The sequence below is a fragment of the Telopea speciosissima genome, chromosome 10 (assembly GCF_018873765.1).
Source record: "Telopea speciosissima isolate NSW1024214 ecotype Mountain lineage chromosome 10, Tspe_v1, whole genome shotgun sequence".
Taxonomy (NCBI): Eukaryota; Viridiplantae; Streptophyta; class Magnoliopsida; order Proteales; family Proteaceae; genus Telopea; species Telopea speciosissima.
This window is the reverse complement of record NC_057925.1, coordinates 17,603,570-17,628,445: the sequence shown is the minus strand read 5'-3', so window position 1 is coordinate 17,628,445 and position 24,876 is coordinate 17,603,570. Positions and strand designations below refer to the sequence as shown.

Here is a 24,876-nt window from a genome sequence, read left to right as displayed (position 1 = left end):
TCCAGTGCTCGTGTCATGCAGCTTCAGTTTCAGCTTCAAACAACCAAACGTGGTTCCTCATCGATCCAAGAATATTTATTGAAGATCAAATCCATCACAGATCTTCTTGCTGCCACTGGAAAACCTGTAGGTAATGAGGACCTTTGTCTCTACACTCTCAGTGGGATATCTGGTTCCTCTTGTATCTGGAAGGCTGTCTACGAAAGATTGCAGTCCTATTTTGGATCTGGTTCGGCAGAAGTTGGAAAGTTGGAAGGCTAGATTTCTCTCTTATGCTGGTTGTCTCCAACTCCTTTCTTCAGTATTGTAAGGAAGTAATATGTATTGGGTGGGGATCTTTGGTCTTCCATGTAATTTCATTTCGAAGTTGGAATCTATGTTTTCTAAACTTCCTTTTGTCTGGTCCTTCCCTTGAAAGGAAAGCCCATTTTATTTCTTGGGATGTGGTTTGCAAGCCAAAATCTGAGGGAGGTTTGGGAATCAAGGAGATTAATGAGATGAATATTGCTGGAATTATGAAGCAAATCAGGTGGATTGTTTCCAAGCAGGATCGTCTTTGGGTTAATTGGGTCCATCAAAGATACCTTAAGCAGGAGTCATTATGGACAGTCAAGATTCTTAATAATTGCTCTTGGGTCTGGCGGAAAGTTTTGAAGTACAGGGACAAAGCTCTTCCGTTTGTCAAAACTGTTATTGGGGATGGTAAAACTACTAATCTTTGGCTTGACAATTGGCACCCGCTTGGAGTTCTTTTTAATAGATTTGGTAGTTGTTATGATGCATGCTCTTATTCTCTTGCTGACCACCCGTAATGCTTTTGTTAAGGAGATTATTCGTGATGGAGATTGGTACCCTGGTCCTTCGACATCGTTTGATCTCATTGATATTTGGAGGGTCCTTCCAAATATTGATAGACTCCAATAGATGATCTGGATTTGGTGTTATGGACTGGTAACCCCTCAGGTAAATTTTCTTCCAAATCTGCTTGGAATGCTATTCTCAAAAGAGCACCTCAAGTAGATTGGAGTGAAGCAGTTTCGTTTGAGGGTAGCATAAATTCCCACTCTTTTATTTCCTAGAGATGTCTTTCAGATGCCCTCCCCACTAGAGATAATCTCATACATAGACACATCCCTGTCAAACATCATTGTGAATTATGTTGGGCTGGCTTTGAAGGCAGAGATCACCTCTTTTTTGAGGGCCTTTTTACTTTTGAGATTTGGAGCAAAATCTTTGATTTGTGTTTTCATGATATGGTATGTCCAAGAAATGTTATTGACACCGTTATTTCGGTGAGATATGCTGCAGGAAGAGCGGGGAGTTTGGGGCTGGTTATTAAGCTTGCTTTTGTGCCACAATCAAGCACATTTGGTCTGAGAGGAAAAACAGAATTTTTAGTAATAAAGCCAGATCCAAAGACTAAATCATAGGTGCTATAAGGGGTGATTTCATTGCCAATTATCCTCTACTGATTTGGTAGGAGACCCAACTACTGCTAATTATCATATTGCTGCTAATTGGTGTCTTCAAGTGCAATGGGCTGCAAGAATCCCAAAGGATTGCTCTTGGTTTTTACCAAATAATAACTTGTCTGCTCTTCACTGTGATGGGTCTCTTTCAGGTGACAAGGCTGCTTTTGGAGGGCTAATTCGTAATGGAAGTGGGGATCCTATAGTTGCTTATGTTGGCTAAGGTAAAGATATTTGTGTGCTTTCTGTGGAATTATTCTTAAAGGTATATCCCTTTATATTGAAAGAGGTTTCCTAGAGATTTCTATTAGATTGGACTCGAAGTTGGCCATTGACATCTTGAATGGGGAGATTATTGGCCCTTGGAAAATCCAAACTACAAAAAGCAAAATCCTAGCGAAAAAAGCTTGCTAAGAACAAAATTGTTCATGTTTGGAGAGAACAAAACCAACTTGCAGACTTTATGGCTTCTTCCCCTAGTGGTCCTTCTGGAATTCTGTGGGAGCCTAGGGATTTTCCTCCTGAACTGAAGATCCTCATAAAGAAAGACAAGGACTTTGTAACCTATTATAGGATGTAATCTTGAGGGTTTTGTGTCTTTCTCCTGTTGTTTGATAGGGCCTGTCCTATATTTTCTAGGGTCCTTTTCCCCTTTTGTGGGTTCATAAAGGATGCCTCTTCTGTATTCTATTCTTTCTCTTTCTTTATACAAAAACTTATTTATAAAAAAAAAACAAAAACTTTCCATTTTTCATACCAAAATAAAGTCATAAGAGTGATGGTACAGAAATAGCATTTTGGAGACATATAATAGAAAAAGATATCTCAACTGTTAGTTTTGGTAAGAAAAAAAGTGATAAAGGTCACAACAGTTAGTTTAATGTTCTCAAGAATGGATGGACACAACATCAGAGTTAGCTTTGCGTAAAAAAGTGATAAAGGTCACAACAGTTAGTTTAATGTTTTCACCAAAGCATGGAGGCAGTATCAGGTTGAAGTTGGATGTGCAGAAGGGCTATGACACCATGGAATGAACTTTTTTATTTGATGTTGTCTGGCTCTTTTTCCGGATCGCTCAAATAACAGGTGAACCATTAGATCGGTCTACCTTAATGGATTAACAGTGAAGAGTGCCGGTATGCCAGATTCTTCAAGACTCAATGTGAGAGAAGTGTACACTTCTGACTTCTATCAGGTTGTGGATTACCCATCTGCCTTGATTGCTCCAAGGTTTTTTTAAAATAAAGACCAAATTGCAATGAACTTAGGAAAAGGGGAAATCACTAAGAGATGAAAGTAGGATAAGAAATTAAGTTCTTCTATTGATTCCCGATGATACACCAAAAAAAATCCAACTAGCCAATAGACACGTGGCAAGATCCCACCCATCGATCAACCAGACAAATCGTGCGGCACGTAACACAATGTTTGCCTTGAAGACAAAGCAACTAGTTTAGAACGTGGCCCAAGGGGCCCCAAGAACCAACGATGGCACAAAGGAGGGAATCTCGTTTCCCACCAAGAGACGTTCCTCCTCTTTGAGGGAGGTAACAAACTCCACTACTGCAACATGTCAGAAGAGGAGATACAGGGAAGCAATCAACTGTCTCGATGACCGTGCTAGGTATAAAAGGAAATTAGGAGACCCAGGTATGACATTCTGACTACTTTCTACTTATTCCTCTCTCTGTACCCCTCTGATCAACTTTCTGTGAGACAGACTGACTTTGGCATCGGAGAGTCCCCCCTCGGAGTCTGCTTCGGGTCTCTTCTTTGTCCTTTTCTCCTCTTACAGGTCACATACATCACCAAGAAGCTTTTCGGTGGTAACATATTGGCGCCCACCGTGGGGCCCTGAGAAAGAGTAAGACGAATTGAACGCGATGGTGAATACAAGAAACAAGGAAAAATCCAACCTTAACAAAAACCCAATTACGTCGAGCCAGGACATCCCTTGCTTCGAACTGAGTGTCCAACGCACCCGTTCACCCCCACGTGGTTCTGGCGTGACCAGAGGGTCACGAAGCCGAACATCAATACGGTCAGGCGGGCATCATGGCCGACCAAAGGAGCCGCACGGCCAGCTTGATCTCTAGGGTCCTGTTACGCAGGGGCAATTCCTAGCCCTCAAGGAAGAGCTCCGAAAATTGCCCACGCATTCCAGAAGGTAGTCCCAGTCAACCACAACAGCAAGACCAGAGGATCATTCCGCCCCTCACTGCAGACGACGATGATAGCAAGCATAGTAGCTCTGGATCGGGTGACTCAGATTAAGACCCTCGTCACCAACGAGGAAAATGCCAGAATCAGAGCGAGGGAGACTAGGAAGTACATTCAAAGCCAGCTCCCATCGACCCCCAACGTGAAGCTCATGTCGATGATGACCTCGGCAAGCAGATGAAGGAACTACAGGAATAGTTCAGCAAAGTCTTACTTAAGTAAGCTGAAGTAGGGACACCCATTTTCTCTGGCACAACGATGCTTACAGACGAGATCAAGAACGTTCAGTTCCCCAAAGAGTTAAAGATGTTGACGTTGGAAAACTGTGACGGCACCATCGATCTGATGCAGCACCTTAAGGGATTCAACTCCCTCATGGCCCTTTGTGGAGCTTTGGACGCCATCATGTGCAAGGCCTTCCCTACGACCCTAAGGAAGGCAGCCCGGACGTGGTTCAATCGACTGGAACCCAGGTCGATTAAGTCTTTTCGAGAGTTTGGCATCGCGACCAAATATTTGAAAGTGTAATGATGAGACTGCATCACGATCAAATTTTTGAAAGATGTAACGATGAGGTGGCATCACGACCAAACTTTTGAAAGTATAATGATAAGATGGCATTGCGACCGAATTTTTTGAAAGTGTAACGATGAGAGGCATCACGATTGAATTTTTGAAAGTGTAATGATGAGACAACATCGCGACCAAACTTTTGAAAACAGGATGTTCCCCTACCAAAATTTTTTTTGAAAGAAGAGAAAATAATTTATGGCAATAGCACCGAGGCCCAAGAGAAGTCGTGACATCGAGGCCCAAGAAAAAGTGAAGTGGCATTGAGGCCCCAAAAATTTTCTTTTGCGCAGAAACTACGCGGTGCCGCCATGCGGGGCCACCAGTCGTGCAGGCGCTACCATATGGGGCCACCGATCATGCGCAATGCTGCCACATGGGGCCGCAGCTAGGCCATGGTGCTACGGCACAGCGTGCGCCCAACTCCTCCTTTACTATAAAAAAGGGGGGGGGTTACTCTTCAATGGCATTCTGCCCAGCTGGTACTTCATCCTTCTCCTTCCCATATGCATTCTATTCTTCTATCACTTGATAATGATGAATTGAGGATGGGGATGCCTGCACTAGGGTTTACCTTGGCTGATTAGGATTATCAAGAATTTCTCTTTCGAGAAACAGTCTGTGTTCGCTTGACTCAAGAGGGCCCTGTGGTATTCTTCTGAATTTTGCCCCACTTGGTAATTTTTTTTTTGTTTGTTTTACCAATCCTGCTTCCTTCTTTTCACACTATCCAAGTTGTCCTTTGATTCTTGGTGCATACAGGATGCTTTCCTCATATAGTTGCAGCGCGAATTGTTGCCCTCCTTAGAGCGCTAGCACTGGTCTATGCATTGCTGGGATGAGTGACCTTATTCCAGGGTATCGGGGATGGACCACCATTTCCTTGTTTGATACCAGTCTTCAGACTGCTCTTCTTGCCTGCAAAGTTTCTGACCATAACCTGGGGTTCCCTCTTCATTTTGATGGAGTATGTCATTTCTTTTTTGTTTTCATTGGATTCCTCACTCTTAATACTGACTCTGGTCTTTTGTCATAACAAATTAATGCTGAGCGATACACTGACATGCGCCGGATGCAGGCGAGTATGGATGCGGTACTTTTCGAACGGACATGCTATGTTAAACAACTAGTGAGTGCCTCCTTTCTCTTTCTTTTTCCTTCTGCTCTCTTTTTTTTTTTTTTACTTTGAGATCTTACGTATATATTTTTTTAAAATGAACTTTAACTCATCCCCATTAGAGTGGCTAGCTTGGCGATGAGGGATTCTCGGGATCATTATGAGAATTGTATCCGTAACTATGTAGAGGAGAACTGACATCTTAGGAGACAATTGGCATCCACAAGACTCACCCCTACCCTGTTCATGCCGCGTGATTGTGAGAGTGGTGATGATGACGGCGATGAGGGATATTGTGATGGTAATGATGATGAGGTGGTGCCGGATGCCAAGACTTTGTCCTCCAATGATGAGAATTATTCTCTCTGCATATTTTCTTTATATTTGATGATGGGATGCTAGATGATAGTTTGATGATTTTTATTTTATTATGCTTATGGAATGAGAACAGCATGTTAGTTTTATTTGAGACACTTACTTTTTTCCTTTGCAATGCACAATTCTGGATATTTTCATTTAGTCCTTGATCATTACATGCATGGAAATGGTAGAGGGATAAGGGAAACAAAAAAGTGGAGAATCGACAAGTAGACCAACAATATCACCCCATAATTACATATTTCAACCATTGTTTATGTAGTAGGCTCACAATTTTCAATGTAAACTCTTTTGGCAGCTGAATCTTCACTTCCATCATCTTGAGCGGTGACTGGTACTGTGTTGGCACTAGATGATGCAAGTAGAAAGTAGTATGATTCAAACCCATTAACCTCACAACATTGTAACCTGGAGTTCTGAGAAATGGGGTTTTCAAGTCCCACCAATGGTAGTTCCATTGATTATGTTCATCTGTACTTTCTTCCAAATACTTCATCCAGTCCTTGATTGCATGGAATTCCTCTGTCTCTTTTCGGATTTGGAAATATTTTGGTTGGAATTTGGCATCGGGTATGGGTTTAACCAACTGTAATCTCTCCATCAATCATATTTGCAAGATTGTGGTGATCCTGTGCAATAATCCGTTCCATATCTTCGGGAAGCACTCATTTCATCCAGACCCTTGAAAATCTCCGCTAGTATGCTGGGGACGATGTCGCATCCATCTAGGAGTTGCCAAACGAGGTCTGCAACTACAGGGGGAACACCCCTCTTTGGAGTACGTAACAAGTATCCCCCGATCATGCAAAAGAAGTATGCCTTCCTTCTGTTCTTCTGTTGATTTCTTTTGACTCCTTTTTGTTTGGAGAAAATCCCCGCTACTTTCAAAATATCCACTTTTCCATAATTCATGATTTCTTTGACTTCCCTTTTGGTCCATCCAAAGAAGCCTAGTAAAACTTCTTCGTAGTTGCTGCGCAAAGGGGGCAAAAGAGTCTCCCTGGTGGTGGTGAGAGCATGCAAGCTCGGAATTCTTCAATTATGGGGGTGGTCTTTACTTTTCCAAATCTTAAAACATGCAGTTCTGGATCCCAACATTAGTGTGCTTGTCAGAGCATGCCATGATGAATCTCCATGCACATAATCTTTCTTAGGACCAGCAATTGGACATTTTTCAGAAGTGTTGGATTGTCAAAATTCATGTGAAGGGTCCATTTTCACAAGATCTCATTGAGGGAGGTTACTTTTTATGGGTAACGCATGTTACCTGCACTCAATCAAAGAGCTTCCTTAATAAACTGAAATAGGTATCTTTTTTTTTTTCTTTCTCTTTTTTGTTTTAGACTCAAGGATTAGTCAACTCCTATTAGAAACACATAAAAGGATACCAAATAGCAGATTTTTTTTAATAGATAGAAGTGCCGAGTGGCAGAACAGGCAGAAAGGGGTTCTTGAATGATAGAGATGCCGTGTGGCAGAATTCGAGGAATGTCCTGGTGGGGGCTAGCAGTTGAGACTGCACTTTGGCACGCCAAGTTGCCTATGTATCCTTTGAAAAGTAATCAGGTCAAACATAGTTCATATAGATCAAATGACTCCACAAAATATTTTTTAAGTTAGTCCATATTGACAAGGCTCTTTAGATCCTCTCCATCCAAGTCAGTGAGACGAGCTGCTTGTCTAGTCAAGATTTCCTTCACGTAGTAAGGTCCACTCCAATTAGGCCTAAACTTGCCCCTGCTCTTTGTTCTCGAAGTACCAAATCTTCTTCTTCGATGTTGCGTGGACGGGCTCCTTTGTTGAATATCCTTGCCATCCTGAGTTGGTACTTCTTAAGGTGATCCATAGCTTTCATCCTCTTTTCATCCAGTAGGTTAAGTTTGTCGTGTCTCGCTTGCATCCATTCTCCTTCAGGCAATTTGCTTTCCATCAATACTCTGAGAGACGACACTTGGATTTCCATGGGATGGACTGCCTCCATCCCATAGACCAGGGAAAAAGGGGTTACCCCAGTAGAAGTTCGAATTGAGGTCCGATAGGCCCATAACGCATACGTGAGCTTATCTGCCCAATTTTTATGAGTATCAACCATTTTCTGCAATATGACTACATTCTTGTTGGCTACTTCCAATGTCCCATTAGCCTACGGTTTATGAGTCATAGACCGATGCCTTTGTATGCCAAACTTGGTGCAAAACTTATCTGCCTTTCCCCATAAATGTGCTCCTTGATCGGATATGAGGGCATATGATACTCTGTATCTACATATAATGTTCTCTTTGATGAACTTTACTACCTTCGTAGCTGTCAGGACAGCATACAACTGTGCCTCTACCCATTTGGTGAAATAATCTATGGCCATAAGGATGAATTCATGTCCATTAGATGCCTTCGGTGTGACTTTTTCAATTATGTCAATGCCCCATGTGAAAAATGGCTAGGGGCATTTAGTGAATGGAGCTTCGTTGGAGGAATGTGAATGATGTTGGCAAATATTTGGCATTTATGGCATCTCCACACGAATGATGTGCAATCAACTTCCATAGTTGCCCAATAATATCCCATTTTCTGAGGAATTTCTTAGCGAGCATCCAGGCATTCATGTGTGGATTCCCTAATGAATTTCTTCCATGATCACTCGTGCTTGATCCTTGTCTACGCATAGTAGTTGTATACCATCGTAGCACCTCTTGTATAGCAGGTTACCTTGAAGTACAAACTGTGTGGCTTACTTTCGTAACCACTTCTGTTCACCAGTTGTGGAATTTGGAGGATATTTTCTTTCTCTGATGAAATCGATGATGGATGCGAACCACGACCTCTCATCAGTTGTTAGAGCATTTACTTACTCTTCATACGCCAGTTCATACCTCCTATCTACCAAGAATAGGCGGACTTGAGCATCTGGATTACATTCAACCATTGAAGCCAAGGTAGCTAAGGCATCGATGAATCTGTTATTATCCCTCGATAAATACTCGAAAGCGATCTCTTCGAAGCTCCTGATCAGGTTCTCCAAATGTTCTTGGTAGGGCTTCAGCTTCTCATCCTTTATTTTCCACTTCCCTTTAGTTTAACAAATCATGATTGACGAGTCCCCAAATAATCTCAGCTTCTTGATCTCTAATATCATGGCAGTTTCAAGGTTGATCGCATATGCTTCATATTCTATAATTTTGTTGCAAGGGAATTTTAGCTGGAATGCAAATGGCAGATGTTTGAGTTAAAATAAAACCGCAAGCGTACGGGTCAATCGTAGCTACGGGTCGAACACGAGGAGATATACGCCACTCTATTTAACTAACTTAAAAGTAATGCAAAATGAACCAAATTAAAGTGTTAAATTAAACTAATTAAACTAACGAAAATCAATGCATCCTAACTCATAAGCATCTAACAAAATTAAGGGATTAAATCAGCGTCCTAACACATGAGCATCTAACCTATCGAACTAAAGCGAATTGAAAGGAATAAAAATGCAGCCACACATACTAACCACATAAAAAGAAATAAGGGAATAAAAATGCATCCATAAACCACAACCATATAAAATTAAAATAAAAGAAATAGAGGGGGAAGAAGAAGAAGATAGAGAGAGATAGAGGAGATGGAGAATGAGATTGAGAGTTTAGATAGTAAAACCTGGATGTGCTTGCATGAATGTAAATGAAAAGCTTGAATACTTGCATAAACTTACCATGGCCTCCTCTTCTAAATCTTCAAGTCTTGTCATCAACTTAAGAACTTAGACTAGAAGGCTTAAAACCTAAACTAGAATTAAGAAATTACAACCCAATTGAAGACTTAAATTAAAATTAAAGCATAAACTAAACCTATTATAAGCATTAACTAAAAATTATAAAAGCAAACTAGAACTTAGAAAAGCCAAAAATCACAAATTAGAAGGAGAAGAAGAGAAGAAATTTCACTAAGTGAATGAGCCAATTTTTACAAGAGAGGTAGGGGGTATTTATAGGTGGAAGAGAGGAGAAGAGAGAAGATGGAAGTGTAGGAGAAATATTCCCTAAGAAAGAGAATATTCTCTTCTCTTTCCTCTTTTACAATGCCTTGAATCCTAAGAAAAAGAAAAAAAAGAAAGAAAGAAGAAGAAGAAGATTGTTTACATGGAGCTTCTATTTCTAGAAAAATAAACTTCATTTTAACAAGTGCTTCCTTTTCTTTGTAGATATCTTCTCCAAGCAATAAAATCAAAGCATCTTTGATTTTTCAACCTTCCATAGATGAGAAAATATAAATCTATCCCAAGTAGAATTTGAAGTGCCCTTGAGAAGTTGGAGGAGAGAGAGAGTAAGGGTGATGACTAGGATTCCTTCAAGAATAAATAAAATATCCATTCTGTCCTTCAGAAAACGTGGAGCGTGGGGTGCTTATATAGGTCTCACCATTGTGTTCCTTGCGAAAAATCACACAAAATAGACCCAAATTTCATCCAATTCGGAGTTGGGGAGCCCAAGATATGTCAAGTTGAAGTTGGACTGTCCAGAGCCTTCCAAATGGAATCTTTCGGGTACAGTAAAGTAACTTCTGATAATTTCATTAAGGCCCCTAAAATCCGAACTTCCGTTTCACTTTGTTCCCATCCGACTGTCAATAATTATAAATAAACCCCTGCAGACCATTTTCACGCATCGTTACGGAAACGGCCATAACTTCTTCGTTTCAACTCGAATTAAGTGCCGTTTGAACCATTGCGAAGCTGACTCGATGGGCTATGCATCCATTTATACTTCTAAAAAGTTTAAAAACATCTCCTTAGCATCATCTCCTTCATTTTCACAAGAATTCACCTAAACCCCGAAAAGCACAAGAAAGCACCGAGTAACTCGTCCAATGTGGTAAAATGTATAATTTATGCCCTAAAATTTCACACATAAATGTGCTTATCAGATTCCCCACACTTGAACGCTACTTGTCCTCAAGTAAAGCAAAAACAAAAACTAACCTAGAATGCGAGAAAATCCTAACTCACTTTCGTAGGAATCACGGTTGCACTTAGCATGTGCAACAAGCCTTTAAACCCCTAGGTTACCCCTAGTGGACGAGTTCTGTCTCGTGGGTGTTTGCAGTGAATATACACCCAAAATTCAATTGTAAATAAATGCTGCAAATTTTAATCATGGCATAAGTAGGATAGTGCACATAATCCCAAAAAGTGTTCAACTAATGATCAAGGAGCCAAAGGTTCCCCACACTTGAATTTTATCACCCCACATCAATTCATGTAACAAGCATGCATCAAGTTCAAGGGATCTCCTCATATTTTCTGAACACTACTCATCTTCAAGTAAACCCCCATAGCATCGATGGAACCAAAGACTTAGGCATTGAGTATTGTTGACCATATTTTTTTTTTTTTTGCATTAAGGCAAAAGTTTTTTTTCTTTCTCAACCACAAACTCTATTTCTACTCCACTCATGTTCTCTGAATGATATGGTGGAGCATACACACGTTACCCAAATACTTGGTAGCTTCGCTTTTGCATATATCCATAAGACATTGAGACATTGATGCAAGAGTTTTTTTTTTTTTTGAGTTTCCTTCCAAGGAATTTCGATCAAGTCACCCCGCTTCATGAGGCACGATGCCTGTCTAGTCCTAAGGAATTCCACTTTCTTTTTTTTGTTCTTTGTTTTTTTTTCTTTTTCTTTTTTTTTTTTCATTCACTTCCACTTTCATGCCTTGCCTTGCCACAAACAAATTGGTCTCAACTACTAGCCAAAAGATCAAAGGGGTCCATAAACACATAGAGGAATCTAACCATCACATGAAGTAGCACTCATATTTTCAAACTCAATCCCCATCACCGGATACAAACCAACTACCATCCTTGAAAAGAGATTTTTTATTATTTCGCATGCTAGAGGGCACCTAATTCCCTCTCACTCTTGCTTTGCAATTTGAAGAGACTTATGCACATACCCAAAAACTATTGCCACAATCAAAATTCACAAAATTCAAAATTCACAAAATTCACAATTAAAGTCCAACACACCCCCACACTTAATTCATGCAGTGTCCTCAATGCATGCGAAAAAGAAAGAATAAGGACAAGGGAGGGGATACATACCAGGATATCGGGGTCAAGGTAAAGAGGCTCATGGAGATTCATGACCTCTTCGTCAACTGGAGTAGGCATCTCTATGTACGGCTTCAATCTTTGGCCATTGACCTTGAAAGTAGCTCCGTACTTGGATTAAGGACTTCAACAGCCCCATAAGGATAAACTTTTTGAACAATATAGGGCCCATCCCATCTAGAACGCAGCTTACCTGGAAAGATATGCAAACGAGAATTGTACAACAAAACATTCGGCCCACCTCAAAAGATTTTCTCAAAATGTGCCTATCATGGAAAGCCTTGGTTTTTTCCTTGTAAATTCGGGCATTCTCATATGCCTCATTCCTAAGCTCTTCCAACTCGGATAGTTGGAGTTTCCTATGGGCACCGCAGGTCGTAGGTCAAAGTTAAGCTTCTTGATAGCCCAAAGGCCTTGTGCTCAATCTCTACAGTAAGTGACATGCCTTTTCATACACCGACGGCAGTGGGAGATTGACCAAGATCGGTCTTGAAGGCTGTCCTATGGGCCCACAATGCATCTACCAATCGGTTAGACCAATCCTTGCGGTTCGGATTGATGGTTTTCTCAAGAATTTGCTTGATCCGCCTATTTGAAACCTCAACCTGCCACTCGTGCGGGATGGTAGGGTGTGGCCAACTTATGGACGACACCATATTTTTTCATGAGAGCCTCAAAAGGCCGATTACAAAATGCTTGCCCCGATCACTAATGAGAGCCCGGGGAGTACCAAAACGGGAGAAGATGTTCTCCTTCGAGAATTTCACAACCACCTTGTGGTCATTGGTCTTACAAGCAACTACCTCAATCCATTTGGACACATAGTCCACAAAAGTAATATGTACAGTTACCAAAAGAGTTAGGAAAGGCCCCATGAAATCAATACCCCATACATCAAACACCTCAACCACCGATGGGTTGAGGGGCATCATATTTCTCTTAGTAAGACGCCTAAGGATTGGCATGAAGAACATGCCCGCAATAAGTAAAAGCGTCTTTAAACAGACTAGGCCAATAAAATCCACACTCGTAAAACTTTGGCCGAGTCTTATTAGGCCCAAAATGACCCCCACAAGCCTCGATCATGGCAAAAAGATAAGACAGATTGTTGCTCATGATCGGGACACATCTTCGGATTACTTGATCCGGCAGGTCTTAAAAAGATAAGGATCATCCCAAAAGAAATACTTAACTTGTGAAAAGAAACGATTCTTATCTTGGGTGGACCAATGTGCAGTGTCACACCAGAACGATAATTAACAATGTCGAGAAACCAAGGTTCACTAGACACGCCATCGATACTCATCGGGAAAATTCTCGTTGACTGGAGAATCAACATCAAGGAATTAGGCGCCGGGATAGATGGTCTCGCAACCAAATTTTCACACCCTTTCTTATCCCTAATTTCAAGATCAAATTCTTGTAACAAAAGGACCCACCTAATGAGGCGAGCCTTGGCATCTTTCTTCCGCACAAGATATTTGATAGCGCATGGTCGTATAAACAATCACATGGGATCCAACCAAGTAGGGCCTAAACTTCTCTAAAGCAAACACAACAACTAAAAATTCTTTCTCGGTGGTGGTATAATTAAGTTGTGCATCATTAAGAGTCCTACTTGCATAATAAATCACATGGGGCAATTTATTGATTCTTTGCCCAAGAACAGCCCCTATAGCAAAATCGGAGGCATCACACATAAGTTCAAATGAAACTGTCCAAATTGGAGCTTGAATAATGGGAGTTGAAGTCAACGCTCTTTTCAATTGCTCAAAACTATCATGACACTCGGAAGAGAAATCAAATGGGCAGTCCTTTGCCAAAAGAGAGGTGAGAGGTCTAGCTATCCGGCTAAAGTCCTTAATGAATCTTCTATAAAAACCTGCATGGCCAAGAAAAGATCGAATGTCCTTCACACTCTTGGGTGGTGGTAAATTGGCTATAAGGTCTACCTTAGATCTATCAACCTTGATCCCTTCTTTGGACACAATGTGACCAAGAACTATACCTTGCTTTACCATGAAGTGGCACTTCTCCCAATTTAGGACCAAGTTCTTTTCTATGCATCTTTTAAGAACCAAAGAGAGATGATGCAAGCAATTAGAAAAAGTAGAACCGTGAATAGAAAAATCATCCATAAACACCTCTAGGAAGTGCTCTACCATATCGGAAAGATACTCATCATGCACCTTTGGAATGTAGCAGGGGCATTGCAAAGCCCAAAGGCATACGCCGGTAAGCAAAGGTTCCATAAGGGCATGTGAAAGTGGTCTTGTGTTGGTCCTCTAGAGCAATAGGAATTTGGTTATAGCCGCATAACCATCAAGAAAACAATAATATTCATGGCCGCTAGTCTCTCTAACATCCGATCAATAAAAGGTAAGGAAAGTGGTCCTTCCAAGTTGCCGCATTCAATTTCCTATAGTCAATGCACACTCTCCATCCCGTTTGGATACGGGTTGGAATCAACTCATTATTAGCATTCTCAACTACGGTGACTCCTCCTTTCTTAGGCACAACCTCGCACAGACTCACCCATTGGCTATCGAAATAGGATAAATGATGCCATGATCCAAGCATTTTAGGATCTCTTTCTTGATTGCCTCTTTCATCACGAGATTAGCCCTCCTTTGGGGTTCCCTAGAAGGTGTGGAACTCTCCATCAGATGTATATGATGTTGAACAATGGAGGGGCTAATACCTTTGATGTCGACATGGTCCAACCTATGTCTTCCTTATTGTCCTTTAGAAGCTTAATCAACTCTTCTTCTAATAGAAGTCAAATCGAAGCAATAATAACAGAAGAGTATGATCATGTCCTAAGAAGACATACTTGAGGTTGGAGGGCAATGCCTTCAACTCTAATGTGGGGGCTCAATAATAGAGGATTTGGGAATGGAAGTGGATAGGGGTCCAAGGGGCTCCAAAGGTGGTTGGATGCTCCGGACCTCGATAAGGGAGTATCATCAACACCCTCCAATTCTTGCATACATTCTTGAAATCCCGAATCAAAATCAATCTCAAAGAACGTATCAATATCATCGGGAAATCCTTGAAGCATATGCACCTCTTCATCCATGTCGCTGCTTGCCCAACCTAAATACATTGAAGTCAACAAGTATTGCCAAAAGATAATTTCATGAGACCATTCCCGCAATTGATTAAAGCATTACTTGGTAGCTAGGAATGGTCTACCCAATATGATTGGGATTTGGTCCTTGAAGTTGGCAGTGGGTTGGGTATCTAAAACAATAAAATCTACAGGGAAAAATAAATTTCCCAACCTTCAACAGACATCCTCAATCATTCCCTTAGGAACTTTAACCGACCGATCTGCAAGTTGAAGAGTAATTTTGGTTGGTTTCAGTTCTCCCAATCCCGCTTGTTGGTAGACATGAAAGGGTAAGAGGTTCACACTTGCACCAAGGTCCAATAAGGCATGATCAATAGTAGTATGGCCTATAGTGAAAGAGATGGTGGGGCTTCCCGGATCCTTATGCTTGGTCAGCTCTGCCGTGAGATTAGAGAACTAATGTTAGCGCCAAGAATGCCTTTTGGGCACATTGGTGGTCCGCTTTGGGTGCATAAGTCTTTGAGGACTTTAGCATAAGCGGGGATCCGGGCAATAGCATCCAACAAGGGATATTCACGAACCTGTTTGAACACATCCAATATCTTCTCCATAGAAGGAGACTTCTTGCTAACCAACCTATTTGGGAAAGGGGCGTGGGGTATAAATTCTTTCAGGGTTGGTCTTTTTAACTTCCTCAACAGAATCCTCTTTGGTTTCCTCAACCAAATCATCTCGGTATATCTTTAGGTTCATCGACGAACCTGAAACTATAGGCACTTCAATGGCCTCTTCGAAGGGGGAGAGTCAACAGGAGTATGAGATGATAAAGACCGAGGTGCACTAGCCTGTTGATACTCACGGCCACTCCTTAAAGCATAAACAACATTTACCTGTCTAGAGGGCCCTTGGTGCTCTTGGCCTTGTGCAACATTGGTTGGAGGAGCTTGGGTACCTTGTCGAATATGAACCTCGATGCCTAGGATTTGGCTCAGTGGCTAGGTAACTTCCTTGTTTCCCTCTCATGCGGGATAGTGACAAGTCGTGAGTTGTTTTTCCATGTTATTGTGGCTTGTCATGAGAAGAGCTATCTTGTTGTCCATCTCATTCAATCTTGTTGCCTCTCCTATATTGGTAAACCCCAAGTTGCGATAAGGTGCAAGGAGAGGAGGCCTAGCGAGAATTAATAGAAGATCCTGGATGAGGACGAGGGGGAAAGGGGTTAGGAGACATTCCTTGGCTTTGTGGTGCATAGTTGGTCCTTTGGGCACCAACCTGGCCTTGATGGTTAAAGTTGGATGGGCCGCTTGGTTCCCTTGATTCCATGAGAAATTGGGGTGATTTCTCCATCCTGGATTGTAAGTATTGCTATATGGGTTATTTTGGTAGAGAGCACTTACATTCTCAGTCTTGGAATTGCCCACCAAGGTGTTGGGGCATTCCTCGAAAGGTGTCCAGGGTTTGGCACCAACGCATACCGACACATGGTTGACCGATTGACGGATTAACTGGTATAGACTCTTTAAGAACTATGGACTCCAACCGTTTTATGAGGCTATCAAGTTTGGCCTCCTTGGCTGGCATACCCTCAATGAGATACCCCTTAGTGGTCCTTTCACCTCTTGGGAAGATTCCCATTCCCTAGTCTTATCGCCAAGTTGGTTAAGAATGTCCATGCATCATTCTCCTCGAGAAAAGAAGTAAAGCCTGCTGGACACATAGACTCTACAAGTTGCTTGGTCTCGATAATCAATACCCTCATAAATAATTTGGCATAGCTGCCATAAGTCAAAACCATGGTGAGGGCATTCTAAGAGGAGGTCCTTGAATCTTTCCATGAATTTAGAAAAGGACTCATGTGGTTTCTGCTCGGAGGATGTCACTTTTAAGCTTATTGGTCTTGTGAAGAGGGAAGAATTTTCTCAAAAGACAATGGTGAACTCATCCCATGTATTAATGGAGTTTGTTGGCGTCCATAGAGCCACTTCTTGCCTGGTCTTTCAGGGCAAAGGGTATAAACCTAAGCCTAACCGCATCATCAACAAATTCTGGACCTTAATTAGAACACAGACCTCCTCAAATTCCCTAAGGAAGAGATATGCATCCTCATTAGCCATCCCATGGAAATGGGGTAGCATGTGATGAAGTTGGTCTTGAGTTCATAGTTATTCCCTGTAACAACAGGCGGACTAATGCATGAGGGTCGGCAGCCTGGTGGGGTAAAACCTATCCTTAAGAGTCTTGGGTTGTTGGTCACCCATGGTCAAAGGTGGTAGAGAAGGTGGTCTTCTAATAAGACGATTACTTGAATCACGAGTCCACACCTTAGCCACCTAAATAGATATGAGGTCTCCTTTAGAAAAAGTAAAGAAAAATAACACTTAAACAAAAAAAAAAAAAAAAAAAAAAAAAAAAAACTAGAAACAAGAGGGACCCCAAGGTAGATAGTGCATCTCTATCCCTCAAAAATCGAAACAATGGTTCAAAAGTCGTAAGGATGCCATATAGGTTGACAAGGGGAACCCGTATAGTCTTCAATAGCCACCTACGTGCGACTCCAATATGGATTCGATGTAGAATGGAGGTCTACTATACGTTTATGTTTCCAACACTCTCACTATGTCGCTTACATATCAAGAGTGGTCACCTCCAAAGATAAGTCACATGTCAATCCACCCAACCAAGTCAAGATGTAGCGTCATAGGTAACTTAATCCTATGAGGGACACCAAAAGATGGAGGGTTGAAGCATATGAAGGACTTTAGATTGGGCGCACACTATTTGAAACAAGAGAAAAACAAGAAGAGGTTTTCAAAAACTATTTTTTTTTTTTTTCTCAAAAAAAAAGAAGAGAAAATAATAAACTAAAACACTTGAACTACTTAAAAATCAGATAAATAAAATGGACAATAATCTCCGCAACGGCGCCAAAAACTTGTTTGAGTTAAAATAAAACCGCAAGCGTACGGGTCAATCGTAGCTACGGGTCGAACACGAGGAGATATACGCCACTCTATTTAACTAACTTAAAAGTAATGCAAAATGAACCAAATTAAAGTGTTAAATTAAACTAATTAAACTAACGAAAATCAATGCATCCTAACTCATAAGCATCTAACAAAATTAAGGGATTAAATCGGCTCTAACACATGAGCATCTAACCTATCGAACTAAAGCGAATTGAAAGGAATAAAAATGCAGCCACACATACTAACCACATAAAAAGAAATAAGGGAATAAAAATGCATCCATAAACCACAACCATATAAAATTAAAATAAAAGAAATAGAGGGGGAAGAAGAAGAAGATAGAGAGAGATAGAGGAGATGGAGAATGAGATTGAGAGTTTAGATAGTAAAACCTGGATGTGCTTGCATGAATGTAAATGAAAAGCTTGAATACTTGCATAAACTTACCATGGCCTCCTCTTCTAAATCTTCAAGTCTTGTCATCAACTTAAGAACTTAGACTAGAAGGCTTAAAACCTAAACTAGAATTAAGAAATTACAACCCAATTGAAGACTTAAATTAAAATTAAAGCATAAACTAAACCTATTATAAGCATTAACTAAAAATTATAAAAGCAAACTAGAACTTAGAAAAGCCAAAAATCACAAATTAGAAGGAGAAGAAGAGAAGAAATTTCACTAAGTGAATGAGCCAATTTTTACAAGAGAGGTAGGGGTATTTATAGGTGGAAGAGAGGAGAAGAGAGAAGATGGAAGTGTAGGAGAAATATTCCCTAAGAAAAGAGAATATTCTCTTCTCTTTCCTCTTTTACAATGCCTTGAATCCTAAGAAAAAGAAAAAAATAAAAGAAGAAGAAGAGAAGATTGTTTACATGAGCCTATTTCTAGAAAAATAAACTTCCAATTTTAACAAGTGCTTTCCTTTTCTTGTAGATATCTTCTCCAAGAATAAAATCAAAGCATCTTTGATTTTTCAACCTTCCATAGATGAGAAAATATAAATCTATCCCAAGTAGAATTTCGAAGTGCCCTTGAGAAGTTGGAGGAGAGAGAGAGTAAGGGTGATGACTAGGATTCCTTCAAGAATAAATAAAATACCCATTCTGTCCTTCAGAAAACGTGGAGCGTGGGGTGCTTATATAGGTCTCACCATTGTGTTCCTTGCGAAAAATCACACAAAATAGACCCAAATTTCATCCAATTCGGAGTTGGGGAGCCCAAGATATCTCAAGTTGAAGTTGGATGTCCGAGCCTTCCAAATGGAATCTTTCGGGTACAGTAAAGTAACTTCTGATAATTTCATTAAGGCCCCTAAAATCCGAACTTCCGTTTCACTTTGTTCCCATCCGACTGTCAATAATTATAAATAAACCCTGCAGACCATTTTCACGCATCGTTACGGAAACGCCATAACTTCTTCGTTTCAACTCGGAATTAAGTGCCGTTTGAACCATTGGGAAGCTGACTCGATGGGCTATGCATCCATTTATACTTATAAAAAGCTTAAAAACATCTCCTTAGCATCATCTCCTTCATTTTCACAAGAATTCACCTAAACCCTGAAAAGCACAAGAAAGCACCGAGTAACTCTGTCCAATGTGGTAAAATGTATAATTTATGCCCTAAAATTTCACACATAAATGTGCTTATCAGCAGATAGAGATCTTCTGGGGTTATCAACAACATTCTTGTCCCATATCCTCTCTGATTAGCTGCACCATCAAAGTACAATTGCCATCTTTCTTCATAGTCTCCTTCCTCCACATATGCCAAATCCTCATTTGGGAATGAGTCTTCTAATGGCTGTGAATCTACCCCGGTTGGATATGCAGATAGATAATCCTAGATCTCTTGTCCTATTATGGATTTCTTGTTGACATATGTTATGTCAGATTCTGACAGCAGCAACAACCATCTGGCCATCCTTCCTGTCAATGTTAGCTTCTTGAAGAGGTGCTTAATCGGGTCCATCCTTGAGATGAGCCAGATTTGATGTGTGATCATGTAATGTCTCAGCCTGTTGGTCGCCCAAACCAAAGCAATGCACGTCTTTTCCAGTGGGGTGTAATGAGTTTCGTACTCCTACAGTTTCTTGCTTAAGTAGTAAACCGCGTGTTCTTCCCCACTCTTCTGATCTTGTCGCACCATCATGGATCCCATTGATGTTTCACTAACAGATAAGTATAGTAATAGTGGTTCGCCCAATACTGGTGGAACAAGGACGGGTTGATTCATCAAGTATTCTTTGATCCTTACAAACGTCTCTTGGCAGTTGTCGTTCTATTGCTTCGATTCTTCTTTCTTTAGATGCTTGAAGATAGGTTCACATATGGTGGTTAGATGGGCTATGAACCAACTTATGTACTGAATTCGTCCTAAGAGTTTCCCTAGTGTTGCTTCGAATATGCACTTCTGAGGATTCAACCTTAGCTTGTATTCCTTAATTAGTTTGAAGAACTTTCTCAATGCAGTAAAGTGCCCCTGTCAAGTGACTGACTTGATAATCATATCATCCACATACACCTCCACTTCCTTGTGTATCATGTCATGGTGAATGGCCATCGCTGCTCTTTGACACGTTGCCCCAACATTCTTCAAACCAAAGGGCATTACCTTGTAACAGTAAGTTTCCCATGGTGTAGTAAATGCTGTCTTTTCTCTGTCCTTTGGACACATGCTGATTTAATTGTACCCAGAGAATCCGTCCATGAATGATAACAAGGCATGTTTCCCTGTGTTGTCAACCAGTGTGTCAATCTGTGGTAAAGGAAAGTCACCTTTAGGACTGACTTTGTTGAGGTCTCGAAAATCCACACACATTCTTACCTTCCTGTCTTTCTTGGGTATAGGGATAGTATTGGACAACAACTGAGGATATTGTGTTACTTGTAGAAACCCAGCATTCCACTACTTTATGACTTTTTCCCTGATCTTCTTACTCCATTCAGGTCGCACCCTTCTGGGATTTTGCTTGACTGGCCATGCATCTGGATAAGTAGGCAGTTGGTGTTGCACTATCTCTGGATCGATGCTTGGCATATCTTTGTATGACCAAGCGAACACTTCTTGGAATTCCTTCAACAGGGCTGTCATTTGACCAACTTCCTCTTTGTTGAGTGAGGCACCAATTTTAACCATTCGTGGGTATTGTTCAGTTCTAAATTTATGGGGTATATGTCCTCTCGGACGTGTTGGGCCATTCTTTGCTTTAATTGCTTTATTAGATAGTGATGCTCGAGGATATCCTCGTCATCAGGAGAAGAATCGAAAGAGGAATCAGATGAAGAGGAGACATACTCGAAATGGTTGATTTCGTTCATGATAAGAGTAGGAATACAAGCAGACTCAACAGACTGGAAGGTACTATCTTCCTTGATTACAACAGACTCCCTGATACTCTATCTCACTAAACCTTTTAGAGACACTAATCTAGTTCACGATTGGCTCTTGGATAGGGTGAATAAATAGATAAGATTTCGGTCCGTCTTTGTCCCCTGTAGAGATATATCATAGCTATTTTGAACAGTCCTCTGATGTTCAATTCTTCTTCAGCATCTTTCAGTTTCATCTGCTTTATTTCGAGGGTGATCCAATCGACATCATCTTATAAGAAGATTTCAAACCTGGGCTAGAAACTTCCATTGTCATGATCGAACCAAAGCTCAATGTTCCCGTAGTAAAGGAAGTTGTCACCTTCTTTGATAAAATAAACGTTCAAGGTTTTGAAGTACGGAGATGGTTTCTTTTCTCAGCAGTGCTGGCCTTCTGACATTCTCGATTAATTTGCTTAGGATAACTTTTCTTCTCCGACACCTTGTATCCTAGCCCTCGATAGTTGCCATAGGTCGAAAAATTAGGGAATTGTGGGATCCCTTATTGGTTCCTTCCTAATCTGAGACCTGGAAAATATCCCATATTGTTCATCATCTTCAGAATTGTCCCACTCCATGTGGATGGGTGACTGGATGGAATTATTTCCTTCATTTCTGAGGCCATTACACTAATTGCCCCAATCTCAAATCCTCCCAGCTGGATATCTGTTGGGGCTTCCATACCTTCGTCAATTCCAAAAGTTTCAGACGACTAGTTTGGGTAAGGCCCCCTGAAATAATAGAGGACTTAGATCTGTTGAGTTGAAGCCTGGAAAGGGCAGCAAACTCATCGAGACCCTCAAAACTAGATAAAATAGTGTCGCGGTTGGCCTTCACAAAGATCATTAGGTCATCCGCGAAAATGAGGTGCGACAAGTGAAAAGATTTACAACGGGGCTGCAACTTAATTTGTCCATCAATCAGCAATCTTCACATAACTCCCAAGAACGCCTCCATAGCTAAGGTAAAGAGATAAGGAGACAAAGGATCTCCTTGTCTAATACCTCTTCCTCTCTTAAAGTAACTAGCAGGACTGCCGTTTATAAGAATAGAGAACATGGGAGTGGTAACACAAGCTTTCACCCACCCTATTAATTTTCTTGAAAATCCCATTCTTCCCATAACTTCAAACAAGAACTTCCTACTTAGAGAATCATAAGCTTTGTGTAGATCCACCTTCGACACTGTAGTAGGACTAGCAACTTTCTGGTCAATACCTCGAACAATATCATGGCAAACAAGGATGTTATCAACAATTGATCTGTCCTTGATGAATGCCGACTGATTATGACTGACCACACTACCAATAACCTGCTGGATCCTATTAGAGTTGATGTTTGTAATGTGATCTTGTAGAGAAGATTACAAAGAGTAATAGGCCGAAACCCCCAAAGGTAGAAACATCCACTGACTTTGGAATCGGAGAAATAAACAACTTATGCAGCTGAGATGGAGTATAGGATTAGGATCAAATACCTTGGGGGATTGCCAAAACTTCCTACATTAATTACTGATTGGTTATTATTCATGATGGTGTGCAAGGGACATCCAGACTACAACTCTGGTGGACCAACCTCTGCTGAGTGCTGAGTAGACAGTCCCATAATTGCATGATGAGAACCCTTCTTACCTGAAGAAAGGCCATTTTCACCCGTGCTCTTGGTGTATAAAAAATCTGATTGTTATGAACATATATGGCACCTACCAGGCAATCATTCCTGGATTGGATAGAGGCAATCGTGGCTTGGGGGAATATGTTAATCAATGACATCTTTGTCGATGATGGTAAATCTGATGGTCCAAGAAATCCTAATCATTTCTCAGATAGAATAAGGTCAGACAGTCAAGATTAGCTATTTGTTTTGCCACAATCGGTCAGTTTAGTCCGGTTTTGGATTGGTTGAATCGATTTCAGTTTGCTACTGGGTCAAACCAAAACTAAACCATTAAGTCAAAGTCTGATTTTGATCTTCATCCGATCCAGTTTGGTCATTTATTGGGTTAGCTTAAGGTCTCTTACCGTGTTGTTAGCAGGTTTTCTGTTGGGTTTCAATTTTTCACATACATAGACATTAAAATTAATGGAAAAACGGTTTGTTATCCATTTTTTCATTTTAATCGGTTTTTCGGGGTTTGGTTGTTGGTTTCAGTCTGATTAGGTTTCTATCGGTCGGTTTCATAAAAACCCAAACCAAAATCAAATCATTCTGTGATTCGGTTCAATTTTGGTCGGTCAAACCAGTTCAGGCTGGGAATTGACAACCTCAGATGTGCATCATCCTTTAAGCACCTTCAATGGCTTACTTACATATTAGGTTTAACTGTTTAGGTGTGAGTGCGTGACCCCTAAGCATATAAGACCTCGACATGAATGCTTACATCTCAAGTGTCTTTAGATAACAGTTACCGTACTTATCATATTAATCTAAACCATTGCTGCTGCACTGCTGCAACTTTATTACTCTAATGGGTTCCTCTTCCGAAACCCAACAACCACAACTCCCCGATTCAATCCCAATTGACATAATTGAATCCTCGATAGCAGTTCTCTATCAGAACTGGCTCAGAAGGCTGAGATGGCAGCAGCTTTTCTTCCAGTGCCAAGATGAAGAAGAAAATTATGGGAAGCATAGAAGAGGACCATGGAGAATCCATCTGATCAATTTCTTGGAATCAACATCCGTTCGTGCTATTGCTCTATTGCTGCTATTAGTTGACCTTATCTTCACCATCCTTGACCTCTCTTCGTCTCTTTTATCCTGCAACCCTAAGAGAAAAACAGAAAACAAGGTGTTTCACTGGGGAGGGATCGTTATATTGAGCTTGTTTTCAGCAAAAATTCTGGCTCTAACTGTGGCGTTGGGCGCTTCATTCTTCCGGCGTCCAGGTCTTATTGTTGATGGTGTTGTTGTCATTGGGGCCTTGCTTTTGGAAGCATTTGTGGAGATGAAGGGAGCAGGGCTCATTGTTGTAGTGAGCTTGTGGAGGGTTGTTAGGGTGGTTGAGAGTGCCTTCGAGCTTAGTGATGAGACCATTGAAGTGCAGATTCAGAAGATTGTATGTCAATTTGAGGCACTGCGAGATGAGAACCGATGTCTCCAGATTTCCATTGCTGAGAAGGATCAGAAGATAATGGAGCTTGAAGAAGCCATGAATCAATGCAGTACTGATCATATTTGCTAGGGTGCAAAATTAATCCACATATATAGAAGGAACACACTTTCTCTTTTTCTTCTTTAAATTAATCAGGTTTTTGTTTTTTAACGTAAGTGTTGGAATCGGTGACCCGATAGCGTAGCGGATTCAGATTGGGTATAGAACTGTTGCATTCAAATTTGAGATCAACCCATAACGAAACAAAATAGGAAACAATAGGTTACCGTAGAACCGTTGTTGAAGTTTATCCCCTGGATAATAGTTCTTCCTCGCTTGAGCAACGATAGGAATTGAAGAAGATCAACATTCAAATCATCAGCTCAAAGCAAACGAACAACACGAACTATCACTGATATACCTAAATAGATCTCGCCAATACTAAGCCAACACATGGCATAACCATAATCGCATGGAGCAACCCCCGACCCATCGGATTATACTCGCATAGCATCTGATCG

The 24,876-nt window shown here is 40.9% G+C and overlaps 1 protein-coding gene across 1 annotated transcript; it reads left to right on the top strand.

Annotated features, from left to right (window-relative positions):
- Nucleotides 1-23,728: 23,728 nt before the first annotated feature.
- Nucleotides 23,729-24,472, top strand: LOC122643358. The gene has a single exon (XM_043836984.1). It carries the CDS (start codon nt 23,729-23,731, stop codon nt 24,443-24,445), a length of 717 nt encoding a protein of 238 aa, XP_043692919.1. The 3' UTR covers nt 24,446-24,472.
- Nucleotides 24,473-24,876: the final 404 nt, after the last annotated feature.